At 43.2% G+C, this 16,375-nt stretch overlaps 2 protein-coding genes across 4 annotated transcripts; both read right to left on the bottom strand.

The window, feature by feature from the left end:
- Positions 1-689: 689 nt before the first annotated feature.
- On the bottom strand, positions 690-10,085 carry fzd6 (frizzled class receptor 6). Its single transcript, XM_039684334.2, has 7 exons — positions 9,932-10,085; positions 8,789-8,992; positions 7,174-7,370; positions 5,873-6,887; positions 4,569-4,717; positions 1,909-2,232; positions 690-1,757 (listed from the first exon to the last, which is right to left on the bottom strand). Exons 2-7 carry the CDS (start codon positions 8,969-8,971, stop codon positions 1,694-1,696), a joined length of 1,932 nt encoding a protein of 643 aa, XP_039540268.2. The 5' UTR covers positions 8,972-8,992; positions 9,932-10,085; the 3' UTR covers positions 690-1,693.
- A 743-nt stretch (positions 10,086-10,828) lies between these two features.
- LOC120487905 (ovostatin homolog 1) lies at positions 10,829-14,891 on the bottom strand. Of its 3 annotated transcripts, none has more exons than XR_016146115.1 (5): positions 14,050-14,891; positions 12,198-12,308; positions 11,585-12,116; positions 11,301-11,513; positions 10,829-11,225 (listed from the first exon to the last, which is right to left on the bottom strand). XR_016146115.1 is itself a non-coding variant. In XM_089119015.1 (4 exons), exons 2-4 carry the CDS (start codon positions 11,594-11,596, stop codon positions 11,109-11,111), a joined length of 342 nt encoding a protein of 113 aa, XP_088975141.1. In that variant the 5' UTR covers positions 11,597-12,116; positions 12,198-13,200; the 3' UTR covers positions 10,829-11,108. The 3 variants fall into 3 exon arrangements, 1 of the variants encoding a protein (XP_088975141.1); XR_016146114.1 differs by lacking the exon at positions 14,050-14,891 and having other exon boundaries at positions 11,585-11,885; positions 11,996-12,116; positions 12,198-13,200; XM_089119015.1 differs by lacking the exon at positions 14,050-14,891 and having other exon boundaries at positions 12,198-13,200.
- Positions 14,892-16,375: the final 1,484 nt, after the last annotated feature.

Raw genomic sequence — 16,375 nt, 5'->3', positions numbered from 1 at the left:
GTTCACATGCGCGTTAAGAATTGATTCAATAGTTATGTGCGTTTGAATATATGTGCGCATTGTAGTTCCCCACAAAACCATGCCTGAACAAACTACTTGTCTATAAATTTGATACAAAATTTGTTTTATTTTATCACTTCGGGGGAGGAATGCGAAACAAATTCACAACGCTTTATCTGTGGAGTGGAATAGGGATCCTCTATAGGGAGAGGCTAGTGAGCACTGCATCAGATCGACACACAGTCCTCCTCTAAGCAGCGCTTCAATCATCTAGCCATTATTATTAATCATAACCTTGATTGTTACATTATTTGGTAAATGTGATTTGAGTGTGGAATTTGTGGGACCCAGTAAACGGAGTTGAAATCTTAAATATTCGTAGCAGTAACTGAGAATAAAAAGCAACAGCTACAGCCGAGCTGTAATGCTTAGCTCAAGGGATAGTTACACACAAAACAAAGAATGAGTCGGACACTGTGATCTCCTTTGCTTTCAACTGAGAGACTTATATAACATATCCTTCAGTGAAGAAAGTCATTCAGGTTTAGAACAACATGAGGAAGAACAATGATATTCAACAGTAATGTACATTATGTCCTCAAAACAATCTCTAGTTCTGATATTAACAGTCATAACTGTATAAAGATCAGGACGTGAGCAATAAAGACCACGGGTTAAAAGGCTTGGCATTGATGCTGTTCTACAGACTTTATTTTGATAAGATAACGTTTTTGCTAAGAACATATTATAGTAAAATATATGACAGAAATTCATCTGAAGGATTCATCACACAATTGCAATTGATGATTAATACAACGATAATCCAAATCTATCAAGTGACCTATTCTCTCCTACACCCGAGGTTGTTGTGCACGTTTTATTTACTGTACATAGCAATTGTGCAGGATATGAGTCTTTATGGAAGTATTTTTGTAACTATACAAGATGCAAAAACCCCCAAACAACTGGCTTAATAATGAACATCAATAAACCTTAGTCATATTAAATCAGACAGATGAAAAAGACTAAAGACTTTACAATAGAAAAGTAGTGTATAAAGGTACTTGAAGGATATTTGTCAGCATGAAACAATTGTTTACAGTTTAAAACATTGTTATTAAACAGTCCTTCAGTCTCTCACAGCCTCACTTTCATTCCTGACAAAAACACTGCCTAAGTTATATATATCATACATATTACAAATACATTTTAGAAAAGCTACGTAAAAAGAAAAGCTAAGATACAACTGTTAATCTTCATAAATATAATTTGAAGACTAAGTTTAACTTTAAGGCAGAGAAAGGTACTACGAGTAAACACTATTGCTGTATTTGGTCTTTGGCGTACAGTCAGAGCACTAGTAGAAATTCTGCTTTAATAGTGAATCTTATCGGTGGCATTCATTTAAAGATTTAGGTCACAAGTGTCAGTGTTAAGACTTTTCCAGTGATGAATGACTTAGGAAATGTTACGAATGTGCAAACCTGTTCACACAGCTGCAAAAATCAACAACACAACTGACAAACTCATAAAACCGTCAGTCGAGACGGATCCTGTGTGAACATCACGACCAGTGCTGTGGACATCAATCATGGAAAGCACAGAGACTACTGTGGGGGTGGAGTCAGAATTCTCTGCCTGAGCTCTCATTGGCTGCTGCAGTGGGCGGAGCCAGAGGCCTCACCCAGAGCTCTCATTGGCTGTTGCTGCAGTGGGCGGAGCTCTGGCCAGCCTCCACTTCATCTTTGGGAGTCAACCTTCAAACGGAATAAAAGTAGGTGTTAAAAAGCAATGAAAATCATTCGATTAAATGAACTGTTAGTACTGACAGGGTTAGGGTTAGGGTTAGGAAAGGTTGTATCATCTAAACAAAGTAAATTCAAATAATCCTCAATGTAAAACATGAACCTGTGTGCGCTTTCAGCGTCGGCTCTACTGCGTCTCTCCGTCGGCCCGATGCGTTCAGAGGAACCAGGCGCATCGCACACACTGTGGTTGTGGATCGCCGTGGAGACGAGTGTGTTGTCATGGATACCGGTGACAGGCGCGTAGTCATGGTTACCGGTGACGGGTGTGTGCATGCCTGTGCTGGTGCCCGTGGACTTGGACACGACCTTGAGCTTGTGTGAGGAGGACTTGTAGTGTTTGGCCTTGTGCTGTTGAACACGGCTGTTGTGCTTGAGGAAGAACTCGCAGGACTCCTGCAGGACACGCCGGCTCTCGCTGATGGGGCTGAAGCACACACACACACACACACACTCGTCAGACCAGGTGATGCTTGAAGTGGAAAATAAGACATAATACCCTCTATGACAGATTTGCCGAGTTATGTCGAGTTCACACTGCACGATTTTCACTCACTGGCAGATTTTGCCAAATCGCAACAAATGCCTGAAATCGGAAGCAAATCGAGGCTTGTTCATGCGAGTGACAATCACACAGTGTGAATTATCAAAGACGCAACACTGATGAGTCGGCAATTCAAAATCGTTGTAAATAAACTAACCATTGCATCTAAACCAACAACAACGTTTACTAGATCCAATACCCACTAAACTACTGAAAGAACTATCGTCTGCAGTGGAAGAGCCTCTCCTCATTATTATTAACTCGTCTTTATCTTTAGGTCATGTCCCAAAAATATTCAAGCTGGCTGTAATAAAACCTCTCATTAAGAAACCGCAATTAGATCCAAATAACTTGGCAAATTACAGAACCATTTCAAATTGATGTCCAAAATCCGCTCAATTGTGCTCTTTCTTGCAAGAAAATGATATCTATGAATTTATTTCAGTCAGTATGATATCTATTTCAGTCTGGATTTAGACTGCATCATAGTACAGAAACTGCGCTAGTTAAAATTACAAATGATTTACTTTTAGCTTCTGACCAAGGCTGTATCTCAATACTAGTCCTACTTGATCTTAGCGCTGCGTTCGACACTATAGATCATATAATACTCTTGGATCGACTACAAAACTTCACCGGTGTCCAGGGACAGGCATTAAGCTGGTTTAGATCGTACTTATCGGACCGTTCTCATTTTGTCTGTTTAAATGGGAAAAAATCAAAGATAACGTCAGTAGACTATGGAGTACCGCAAGGATCGGTTTTAGGCCCTCTGCTATTCTCAATATATATGCTGCCACTTGGTAATATTATAAGAAAACATGGAATTAATTTCCACTGTTACGCTGACGACACTCAATTATATATTTCATCACGACCAGATGAAAACACTAACTCATCTAAAATGACAGAGTGTCTCAAAGATAAAATCTGCTGGATGACGCGTAATTTCCTGCTATTAAATTCAGATAAAACAGAGGTATTACTTATTGGTCCAAAAAACTACCCACAAAACCTCTTACAGTACAACTTTAATATAGACGGATGTCCTGTTACTTTATCCACAACAGTAAAAGACCTGGGTGTTATACTAGACCGCAACTTGTCTTTCGAAGATCATATTTCATATGTTACAAGAACAGCCTTTTTCCACCTTAGAAACATTGCTAAGCTACGTAACATGCTATCTATTTCTGATGCAGAAAAATTAGTTCACGCATTCATGACCTCGAGACTAGATTACTGTAATGCTTTATTAGCCGGTTGTCCTGCATCCTCAATAAACAAGCTACAGTTAGTACAAAATGCAGCTGCTAGAGTTCTTACTAGGTCAAGAAAATATGATCATATAACACCGATTTTATCATCTCTACACTGGTTACCTATTAAGTTCCGTATCAACTACAAAATACTACTACTGACCTATAAAGCCCTAAATGGTTTAGCACCTATGTACTTAACGGACCTTCTCTCGCCCTACAATCCTCCTTAAGATCACTAAATTCAAGGCTTCTGGTCATTCCTAGGATATCGAAGTCCAGTAAAGGAGGGAGGGCGTTCTCACATTTAGCTCCAAAACTCTGGAATGGCCTTCCCGATACGGTCCGAGCCTCTGACTCGCTGACACAGTTTAAAACTAGATTAAAGACGCATCTCTTTAGTCAAGCATTCACATAATGTTTACCTTTTATACTACTGTTGAATCAGATCGAATCCATTAATATTATGAACACCAGCTATGCTAAATCTATACATGATTAACTAACTGTATTTTTCCATTTCTGAAATGCACTTTCTGTAAAGCTGCTTTGAAACAATATGTATTGTGAAAAGCGCTATACAAATAAATTTGAGTTGAATTGAGTTGGAAGTGTGAACACAGTCCTGCCCGCGTCTCCCCACCATTTTCTTCATAATCTTAATCATAATTTTTCTTTTACTCGTTTTCACTGTAAATCATTTTGGATCACATGCTTCTTGCAGGCTATTATTTTTAATAACAATTTCAGTCCCACGCACGCGTGATCATGTTATTTCCTTATCACTTCTCGCGTGTGTTTGGTTGTGAAACATAGTTGGAGCTGGCAGTGTTGGTGATTCTTTGTTTTGTAAGCCATGCAGTGAGACTGAACGCCGCCACAGATACTCCTGCAGCGTGAAAACAACAGTTATCTGATGCGGTGTGAACTCAGCATTAGGGTTAGAGAGAGCATCCTCACTCTTTCTTGCGCGTTCTCTTGAAGAATGAGGCCCATTCCCAGCAGGTCTTCTTACTGCTGATCCAGAACACGGCTGATATTCCCACCACCAGCGTCATCAGATACTTGACGAGGAACAGGGAGAGCTCAGGCCGCTCCACATCCACACTCTGCAACAAACCAGACAGCAGGTCAGTGTGAGACTACAGGCGCTGGTACTGTGCCAGAAGGATAGGGTCAGGGATAGGGTCAGGGTAAGGGTCAGGGATAGGGTCAGGGATAGGGTAAGGGTCAGGGATAGGGTCATGGATAGGGTCAGTGTAAGGGTCAGGGATAGGGTCAGGGATAGGGTAAGGGTCAGGGATAGGGTTTGGGTAAGGGTCAGGGTAAGGGTCAGGGATAGGGTAAGGGTCAGGGATAGGGTCAGGGATAGGGTCAGGGATAGGGTCAGGGATAGGGTAAGGGTCAGGGATAGGGTTTGGGTAAGGGTCAGGGTAAGGGTCAGGGATAGGGTAAGGGTCAGGGATAGGGTCAGTGTAAGGGTCAGGGATAGGGTCAGGGATAGGGTCAGGGTAAGGGTCAGTGTAAGGGTCAGGGATAGGGTCAGGGATAGGGTTTGGGTAAGGGTCAGGGATAGGGTCAGGGATAGGGTTTGGGTAAGGGTCAGGGATAGGGTCAGGGATAGGGTTTGGGTAAGGGTCAGGGATAGGGTTTGGGTAAGGGTCAGGGATAGGGTCAGGGATAGGGTCAGGGATAGGGTTTGGGTAAGGGTCAGGGATAGGGTCAGGGTAAGGGTCAGGGATAGGGTAAGGGTCAGGGATAGGGTCAGGGATAGGGTTTGGGTAAGGGTCAGGGATAGGGTCAGGGATAGGGTCAGGGATAGGGTTTGGGTAAGGGTCAGGGATAGGGTCAGGGATAGGGTCAGGGATGGGGTTTGGGTAAGGGTCAGGGATAGGGTCAGGGATAGGGTCAGGGATAGGGTTTGGGTAAGGGTCAGGGATAGGGTTTGGGTAAGGGTCAGGGATAGGGTCAGGGATAGGGTCAGGGATAGGGTTTGGGTAAGGGTCAGGGATAGGGTCAGGGATAGGGTCAGGGATGGGGTTTGGGTAAGGGTCAGGGATAGGGTCAGGGTAAGGGTCAGGGATAGGGTAAGGGTCAGGGATAGGGTCAGTGTAAGGGTCAGGCATAGGGTCAGGGATAGGGTCAGGGTAAGGGTCAGGGATAGGGTCAGTGTAAGGGTCAGGCATAGGGTCAGTGTAAGGGTCAGGGATAGGGTCAGGGATAAGGTCAGGGATAGGGTCAGGGATAGGGTCAGGGAGTCTCACCCGTCGGGAGCAAGGGATGCTGAACTCCTGGCAGTGCCGGCGGATCCAGCTGTTCTCCCAGGACTCGCGCTGGGCTTGTTCGTACAGGTAGCAGCCGAGCAGCACCAGCAGCGGCAGCAGGTACAGGCCACTGAACACGCCGATGCGGATCATGAACTTCTTCAGCTTCTCCTGGTTGCGCTCGTCGTGCTGGATCACCTGCCGCACGTGGTTCAGAGACACGATGCCGGCGAGCAACAGTGACAGGCCGACCAGAACCCCGAGGGCTAGCGGCGCCACGACGAACCAGCGTAGTGCTGCCAGATCGTAAAGGCCGACGAAGCATACGCCGCTCACGCTGTCTCCCTCCACCTTCCCCAGTGCTAGCAGCGAAACCGTAAGCGCTCCGGGGATACCCCAGGCCACCGCGTGGAACCACACCGCCTTCTTCTCGATGGCCTCGCAGCTCCACTTGGGCCCTGCGGCCAGAAACCATGTGATGGTGAGGATGACCCACCACACCATCCCTGCGGTGGAGCAGAAGTAGAGCAGCATGAAGAGCAGCGTGCAGCCGCGGCTCTGGGCTCCTAGCACTACCGTAGCTGCGCGGCCCGGCACACTCGGCTCCACGCACGCCGCCTCCGTGTCCAGCAGAAAACCAATGAAATACACCAGAGACACACAAGTGTAGCAGACGGAGTAGAAGATGATGGGCCGCTCGGGGTAACGGAACCGCTGGACATCGATGAGGAAGGTGAGCGACGTAAAGAGAGTAGCGCACAAGCACACGGCGGAGCACACGCCGATGAAGGTCTTAGCCAACTGAACCTCGTGTGCTTTCAGGAACATGTTATCGCAGGGCGGAGCGCAGTCTCGAGCGCCGAGGAAAGAGCTGGCCTGACCGGTCCGAGTCTTCAGATGCAGCGGACACCAGAACCCCAGATCCCGACCGGACGACGGCGAGCTTCTGGATGTGGTCAGTTCCTCTACGGCGGAGACGGCAGAACCATCCGGAGAAAAGCGGCACGACTCCAATCTGAAAAAACAACATACAAATCAAAACAACGTACAGCTCTGAAAACAGACTTAGGCCTGGGGCTAGTTTCATAGACACAGTCATCATGTCAAGAGTGTGACCAACCAGATTTACAGTCTGACCTTTCAGGGTCAAATTAGACTAGTCTACGTTTCTATATAACGGACTTAAAGTTATGAACAGTCCTAAAGAAAAATATGAGATGACCAACATGTAACACTAGAGTTAGCAGTTAATGCCACTGGCCAGTGTAACAGTGTGTGTGTGTGTGTGTGTGTGTTCTCACCGGTCGCACTGCAGCTCTGACGGCCAGCTGATCCCGAAGGTTAGCATGTCTCTGCTACAGTCGTTCTGCACGCGCTCACACCGCTCTCGGCACGGGCGCAGCACGCGTGTGTGATCTCGGCACTCGGGAACGAAGGCCTGGCACAGGAACAGATGCACGTCTGGAGAACAGCGCAGGTTGGCCAGCGGCATGAAGAGCTACACACACACACACAACAAGAAGAGAGGGAGAACGAAGCGCATGAACAGTTGGTGAGATAGACTCACTGCAGAGGAAGTGTATTAAAGGGTAACTAAACCCCTGGTCAGAGCCTGACTCCGCCCACTGGCAATATTTGAAAAATGCTGGAAAAGTGGGCGGAGCCCAGCGGAGGGGGGCGTGCACCTGAGACGCATCTCTGTGTATGGAACTTGCCTACGTCACCAACAACCGCTGTGTCACGTACCACCTCAAACATCCAATAGGAAAATTCAACTGCAGTAGCCACCGTTCAACCTGAAGAGGGCAGCACTAAGACGCTTTTACACCATATATTGTAGAAACAGAACACTTTATAAACAAATGCCAAAAAAGTTACTCGAATCAATGACTGGTATTAATAAAGATCCATTCTTACAGATCATTAACTAAAAAAAGTTGGTTAAGTGTTTAGTTACTCTTTAATGTCAGTCTGACCTCAGGGTGACCGATGCATTAATAAACACTCCTGCACAGAAGATCTGTCCTCTACAGTAGATCTGCTACTCTCTCTCTCTGGATCCGTTTACGTTCGCAGAACACAAACAGGAACTGGTGATCGGACTGAAATGTCAGTTATCCAATTAAAGGTACACTGCGCAAAAAAAGATCATTCTGTGCTCAACACACACACCGTGTTGCCTTCCTTTTGGCTTGCTTAGTTGGGGACATTTAGTATTCATCAATATTATTGATCTGTGTCGTATTATTTTCATGTTATCACTGTGAAGCTGCTTTGATACAATCTGTAGTGTAAAAAGCGCTATATAAATAAATGTGACTTGACACACACACACACACACACACCATCTTCACACAGCGATCTCCTAGTCATAGTGCTCCAGCACACACACACATAGGGCTGTCAAACGATTAATTGTATCCAAAATAAAAGTTTGTGATTACATAATATATGTGGGTGCACTGTATATAATTATTTTGTGTGTGTATATATATATATATATATATATATATGCACACATGAATGTATATTTAAGAAAAAAAATATTATACATGTATAAAATATTTATATATAATATAAATTATATATAAATCTATATACAGTATAGATATGAAAATAATTATTAAATATATACATGCATGTGTGTGTATTTATATATCTAAAATAATTATACACATTGCACCCACATATATTATGTAAACACAAACTTTTATTTTGGATGTGATTAATCGTTTGACAGCCATACACACACACCTTCATCTTCAGCGCAGCGATGTCCTGGTCGTAGTGCTCAGACACACACACACACACACACACACACACACACACACACACACACACACCTTCATCTTCAGCGCAGCGATGTCCTGGTCGTAGTGCTCCAGCACACACACACACACACACACACACACACACCTTCATCTTCTGCGCAGCGATGTCCTGGTCGTAGTGCTCCAGCATGTTGGGGAAGAAGGTGGTGTTGTAGGGCATTTGGACACACCACTGCACTCGAACCGGCTCACAGGTGAAGAGTGTGTGGCTCGCGCTCATGTCCAGCGTCAGGACACACACACACAACCACAGCGGCACCCGCATCATTCAGGGGGACCTCTGGGAAATCTGCAACACACACATCTACATCAGCAGCACAATCACGGCGAGCCACTCCGCTCCGTGTGTGTGTGTGTGTGTGTTAAAGCATATTTAAATGAAAGAGTATGTACTTGAACTGTTGGGAACAAAGTCTGAATCTTTCTAGCTGTAATCATGCATTTTAGGATAATCTTATCAATATTTTACTTGATAAATATATTGATAAGAGTTGCTTCCAATATCAAGAGTTGAGTGGGTTTGGACCCTACCGTAAGAAAATCTCTGGCTAACTTAAACCATAACTCTACCATCACCATCATCATCATCATCAGAGGAAACATTCAAAACACTCAGCTTTAAAGTCTGGGTTAGGGTTAGTTTAGTCACTATAGTGTGTGTTGTTGTATATGAAAGTCTGACGAGTCTCAAAACAAGTTAAAAGTTATGTCAGGTCAGGGTTATATATAATACATTAGCAATAATGGAGCAGAATATGGAGATTATGGTAGATGATGCTTCATGTGCTCATATGCGTCTATATACTGTATATAATCATATCTATCTGAAACTGCATGATTTGTCTATCGAGAAGTATTGTTTAATGGTAATTAATCACTTCATTAGTGATTAATTATCTCGACAATAATTTAAATTATTTAAATATCAATAGATTTCAGAGATTATACAGTCCATAATTTATCAGCAAATATCAAATTAGACTTGATGCAGCCTTTGACGTACATTGATTCACATACTGAATAACCCTTTGGTCTGTCTGACCAATTCATCCTAGACCTAGAGAGTTTGTCTTCAACATTCATTCGTATTTTTGACTTCTCTAAGTTACCTGTTTTCAATAATGGTTGTCTGGTCTAAACGCGTTTCTGTTCAAACACACAACTTCAGTAAAACAACTGAGCACAAAGTTTCACAAATGATATCTATACATTTTTGATTATGTCTTACTTCAGGTACAAAATCATCTACGCCATTCTCCACCGGTGAAAGTCTTTAACTAATCCAAAAGAAAAACAAAAGCTTGCAGGAGTTTGTGACTTCCGAGAAAAACTCAACTCAGCTGTGCGCCTGCGCAGAGACCAGTCAAAGGGACTGTCTGCAATTTCCTCTCACGGTCCAAAAACATAAACGTCTCATCATTTATTCAAATTAACAAATTATTTACAGTGAACTACATTGTATTTACAAAGTTATTGTAAATGCCTAGCGAGTAGCCTGACTTACTACAGGTGAGATGTTGCATTATTCACCTGTCCAACTACAAGCTTTCAAACAAGAAGAAAATATCTCAGTGAATTACAGTATATTTAATGAAAATTATTATTGTACATGAAGTTAAAAAATGTAGGCTACCTGTAGTAAGTCAGTCTGTCTCTCACCAATAGGAACTTCCTGCAAGCTTTCCCATTTGAAATGAACGTCTGAAATTGTAATCAATTCGGATTATACGTTTTAACGTAGTTTGTGGACTTGGCAGACATTGCCCTAGGCATCAACACATTCTCAGGTGTAAATATGCGGCTATAATGCACGTTGGTGATTTTGAAATTAATATTTCACGTCGATATACAATTGTTGCATATTGCTCAAACAAAGTGGTATTATTTATATCTTTGTAAGATTGCCAACAGTTGCAAGAGAAAACTCGTGATGAATGTCGAACCTGACACTAACTTTAGCATACAGTGTTTTATATTCACCTTAACAAGAGTGATCTGATGTCACACACACAAAAAACATGTGCACACACTTTGAACATAATATCAATAAATCACTTATGTATAAAGAAATAGCAAACAAACAAGTTCTATTGAATCAATATATAAATCTAAATGATTATTTAAGTCAAGTCACCTTTATTTATACTGCGCCATTTACAATACAGATTGTATCAAAGCAGCTTCACAGTGATAACATGAAAATAATGCAAGTTTGTTTGTAGAAGAAAACAAACATGGGCTGGGTCTCCGGACGGACTTACTTCCGCCCGTCAAATAAAAGTTCACATTCAGTAACAGCTAGTTTTTTTAAAACAACAAAAAACAGGGGAAAAAAGCTAGTATAGACCATTACAACACAAAAGACTACATTTTAAACAGTAGGGTTTTTTTTTTACAGTTTATTTTTACACAGATACCCTTTCAGATGTCTTCCTGGCACCATGATCCGTAGGCTCTGATCTACAGCACTGAGGCAACAGAGATCCATCCGAACGTTTCCCTGGAGAAAACTGCAGAGACACCTGGAACACGGACCAACACACTGCAGGACACACACCAACATTCCCAAATTGAAAAATAGCCACATCATACAGTACCTGGTTCTGGAAACACATATCGGTGTCAAACGGCACACTAGAAGCAACTACATTCTCACTGGGAGGAACACCGTAGACCTGAATCTGCACTGCTGGAGCCATATCGACGCTGACAGACAACTGGAACGTCACGGAGCCGCTTGCGACCGAATCACCAGCCTTTGCTTTAACCGTCTGAAATCCATGGAGGATGATCACTCCTTTAGATAAGACCTGACAGAAGACATGGGTGTGCAAGTTGCGGAACAAACACACCAGAAAACTTAAAACTAATGTCCACTCACCATATAGATCATGTCAGCGCTGTAGCTACCAGCCTCTCCAACAAATTGCTCCCCTCCAAGAGATATACAGCTTTGTTTGCAATTGGAGTCTTATCAAAACAAGTCACAGATATCTGTTAGGAATGATCAAGGTTAGGAAAGGGAACCAATTTAAAGGCTTCTGCGATAAGGGATGACATTTTGTTTGTCTTTCGATTAAGCATTGATCCAGGTTCAAAATAAGGAACCAGGAGGTCCACAAATGTGACTTTGCCGACTACAAACGTAATGGACACCATTGCAGATTTTGACACCATTACATCTGCGAGAGAAAGTCCAAACAAACAGTGAAGAATATCAACTTTGTGGCTTAAAGTGCATGTCTTGTAAAGATGATAAAGAGTATATGGTTGAGATCAGCCAATAGCTCACCTGTTCCCTCCTCAGTAACATTCACATTTACAAGAAATGAGTCTTGCATTTGGTCTTCAAATTTGGTGTTGAAAAACACTGACGCATCTACAGTAAGAGAGGCACAGCCCGTGGCATTCATCTGGTAGGAGAAGAAAGATAATTAATTAAGTCAAGCACAGGCAAAAGGAAAACCCTCATTGGTAAGGCAGGAGTCACACACCTGCGGTTTGAGTCAGGCACTGTCTGGTCATGATGAAGCAGACTGGATGGAAATGGATCACGGCACACTTCCACTGAGGCTTGACCAGGTACAGGTTGGCCATATGTACATCTGGGAAACATCAGAACAAGATAAAGAACTGACCAACCACAAGACAAGAAAATAAAGCATCACTCACTTGGCACAAGACTCAACTTTCAGTCCCATTACGGTCACGTCAAACTTGGGCAAAACTAAACCAGAAACAAAGCGCTGAAGGTTGAGGCCTCAGATCTGTCATTGAACTGCCCTTACTCAACAACTTACCGTATTTTTTCACCTAAAAAACTTGTGAGACTTCTCAGTCAGCAATAAAAGCCTTGAATGTGAAAGTGGAAGTGTTAGAGGATGTAATAACGAGTCTGACCAGGAGAGGGAGGCAGAGAAGGATATCAGCACCATGACAGTCTAATTCTGAGTTAAGGAAGTACTATAGTGTGTAATGTGTATGCTAGATTAGAGAGAGAGATAGAGTGACAGAGTGTGTCTGCTTCCCGGACAATGTCAGGAAGATTGTTCCAGAGTTTTAGTGCTAAATAGAAAAGGATCTCCCGCCTGCAGTCGATTTAGATATGCTATAGGTATTATCAACTGGCCAGAGTTTAGAGATCGCAGTGGATTTCATTAATAGATAAATGTATTAAAGTAAACAAGAAGAGATGCAAATGAGTTAAAAGTGACTTATGACTTAAAAGAGATTTATGACTGGCAGTTTCTGTGAAGGAAATGTTTATAGATAAAACCGTCATGATGTTGTGTATTGTAGCTACTAACACAGTTGAAACAAAGCTGAAATGTTTGCAAAAAGTGCACTTTTGATGATCTGTTGTGATAATGTACACCGTAGCCTACTTGTGAAAATAGTGAGATGGTCCTCACTGCGGAACATGAAATCCATGGGGAGGAGTCAGATCCAGATCCAACTCCTCCCACCTTACATACACCTAAACCTAACCAACTCCACCCCCTAATCCCTAAACCCAACCCTAATCCTACCCATCTCCACCCCTTGGATCGTGATCCGACTCCTCCCCGTGGATCTCATGTTCTGCACTGGGGTGCTACTGAAAATAGTAGCAAAACTGCAACAGGTTAGATGATTGTGTCCATTAATCTATTCCTCCATCTTTGGTTCAGATCTAGATCTGGAAACCCTTGACATCGGCCGGCACATCAAGAGTTAACTCATTTTAAAAGAAGATATCTTGAAAAATGTCGGTATAACCAGTTGATGGATCCCACTCAATTCCGTATTGTTTCCTACTGTGGGAGTCCTAATGGGATCCATCAACTGGTTACGGACGTGTATTCAGCAGAAAGGAACTCATGCCGGTCTGAACAGCTTGAGGGAGAGACTGGGAAGGGGCTTTTATATACTGGGCTCGTTTGCTGCGGTCCGAGCCCGAGCGCGTTTGTTCCCGGCGCCCCCGCAGCTTTGGTCTGATTTTACACTCAACTTGATTCTATCGAACCCTGTTGCGTTTGCGTGCATATGACGTCATCGCGAACGTGCGAAGCGCATGATAGAAAGCAGAACGTGGGTAAATATTGTTTTTATTATTATTGTGCTGCTATCGTGAGCAGTTGAGTGAACAATACAGGTTTACTGTGCGTGAACTGCTTGCAAACGGACTCTTTTGAGGAGACAGTGGATTTCCAAATGTGTTGCTCTGATTCCACGGCACGCGCGCAATGCACGAATAGCCTACACACTCTCGCGGTAAATCAATCATCAACACTATCATCCCTTACAAGTGTTTTATTTAACTGAATACATCACAATAAGCTAAAACGCATGCGCAGGATACATTACTTCCTGAACAAGTGTGTGCCCGAGTCCGTGCTGCTTTCACATACAGGCGAACCAACCGAACTCAGACCACCTCCTCCATGCAGTCTCGGGTTCGGTACCCCAGTGCGCACCCGGGTCCCATGACAGCGTTCACATTAGCGATTTTTCATGCGAACCGTACCCCGTTCCGAACTAAACTACTAGTGTGAAAGCCCCCTAAGAGTAAATGATGAAGTGAACTGGCCCTTTACTGGTCCCGAGATGAAGCCTTGCTCACGCTGGGATCGCGTCCTCGTCTACGGCCGTCCAGGGGTGCTTCTCATTTCTTTGCTTCCTTCATTGCTTCCTTCCCTTGCGTCTCAGCTCCACTGGAGGAATGGAAAGGAGGACAGAGGAATCGAATAAAAGCTTTTTTATATCCATTGGAGTACTTGATCACTCGAGCGTCACTCCACAGTGTCATCAGCAGCGCTAAAAGGATCTGCCCTTATGATGTTGAAGCTTGGCCATTTAATAAATTCATAATAAATAATAATAAAGATAGGCTATACTGTTGAAATATCTGAGATGTGTGGTTTATATAAACTGCAAAGGTAAAGTATAAATTAAAATGATTGTGACCGATGTGAAGGGGGAGGAGAATTGACACGTGCGTCACGTTTAGTCAGTATAACAGTTCCGCGTAGGATGCACCTGTGTATCCTCGCTTATGACTCCTCCTATCTCCTCGATCCTCGACTCCTCACGGTGCAATTAGAGAATTGAGATGTCCTTCAAGATGGCTGAGCTCGATCGGTTTCCGGGTCATAGGAGGGAGGACGGAGGAGCGAGGAGACGAGGAGGGATATTGAGAAGCACCCTAGATGTCATTGAACAACATTCCCTCATTCGAGGCTGACTGACACGATTCTGTATCAGTTTCAAGGTTTGCAAGTCTGCCATCATCATGACACTCAACAGTCTTTCACTTTGTTCAATGCATCAGTTTGTACACATGCCAAAGAGTGTTTCTCCATCACTCATAGCGGCATTGAATGCTCGAAGCGGACTCTTTGCTCTGACGATGTGGCCTGTGTTGCCGTTACACCATTGTCCTTCTTGAATCTGCGTTGGTTTGTGGTTTTCCCATGTGTAGCGTCCTCTGGTTTCCTTCTGTTCTCCTGTTTCGGGATCAGGCTTTCTCCTGAACATGACGCCGGTTCGAGTTGTTCCGCGAGTCAATCACACGTTTGCTTGCGGCTGCAGTTCAGGCTTCAGACTACTATAAATTGAAATTGAGCAACAGACATGAACGCCACACACACACACACACACACACACACACACACACACACACACACACACACACACACACACACACACACACACACACACACACACACACACACACACACCTTCTTCAACTTTGCAGAGCTGTGTTTCCCAAACGCATCGTAAGTTGATCGTTGGTGGCAATTGTTTCACGAGAACACGACACAAGAAAGACACACAGTGGTTCCTGGAGGATAATGCAGTGTTTCTGTGGATCTTCTCACTCATAACTGTATCTTCAGTAAACTCTGTTCAGATGTTTCAACTTACAGGCTTATTTTGTGCTGTTCCTCTAACTCAAAACAAACAGTCCTTAAGTAAGAAATGTTTCTTGAGCTCCATAACTCATTTTCGAGTGATTTCTGATGGAAGACTGGAGTAATGTGTTTTGCTTTCACAGAATGACTCTGAAATAATTTATTTAAAGAAAAATATAGAAAATGGTTATTTTATATTGTACTAGTTTTTCACTATATTTGTGTTTTGACGGCATCTGCAACTAAATGCAGCTTTGAGGAGCAGAAGAGGCGTTTAAAAACACATGTCCACATTATGTGAATTTGTAAAGACTTGTTATTTTAAAGACAACCACGAGATGGGATCAGAGATGAACACTGAGCAACTCAACAACTTTAAATCAGAGAACCTGTTCAGTAAATACCTGTTCTTTGTACTTACAGCCTCAGTTGAAAAATAAAAAAAACGAATCTAAAAACCTTTAGTCACGATTTGTTGAGTTTTACTCTCAGATAACCACACACCGAGTCAAATTGAGTAATTTCGTACTTTGTACTTTAATTCAGTTTCAAAGAACAGCCTGTTATTTAATTAATGCAGTCTAACCCAGTTATAGGATGTTCACACTTTTGCAGAGTAATTTCCCCTGTCACGTTCACAAATGTATCTTTCACTTTATTGTTACATCTGTTTTACATTGTACAAGGCGTGAAACGAGTTTTCATCATAACGCGATCCTGCGCACGGACTGTTAGCAACGGGAGCGCGCATCGGTCTCAGTGCGCGTAACACCGCACAC

This window comes from Pimephales promelas, chromosome 13 (assembly GCF_988280905.1).
Source record: "Pimephales promelas chromosome 13, fPimPro1.hap1.1, whole genome shotgun sequence".
NCBI classification, from domain to species: Eukaryota; Metazoa; Chordata; class Actinopteri; order Cypriniformes; family Leuciscidae; genus Pimephales; species Pimephales promelas.
Note: the sequence above shows the minus strand (reverse complement) of the source record. Positions and strands in the feature narration are given on the sequence as shown.

Excerpts from the sequence above, each read along its gene's own strand:
- LOC120487905 (XM_089119015.1), bottom strand. Across the intron at positions 11,226-11,300 it reads ATATGTGTTTCCAGAACCAG|GTGTCTCTGCAGTTTTCTCC; the intron begins GTACTGTATGAT and ends TCCGTGTTCCAG.
- fzd6 (XM_039684334.2), bottom strand. The coding sequence starts at position 8,971 with ATGATGCGGGTGCCGCTGTGGTTGTGTGTGTGTGTCCTGACGCTGGAC. Across the intron at positions 6,888-7,173 it reads TCAGAGCTGCAGTGCGACCG|ATTGGAGTCGTGCCGCTTTT; the intron begins GTGAGAACACAC and ends TTGTTTTTTCAG. Across the intron at positions 4,718-5,872 it reads GCATCCCTTGCTCCCGACGG|AGTGTGGATGTGGAGCGGCC; the intron begins GTGAGACTCCCT and ends GGTTTGTTGCAG.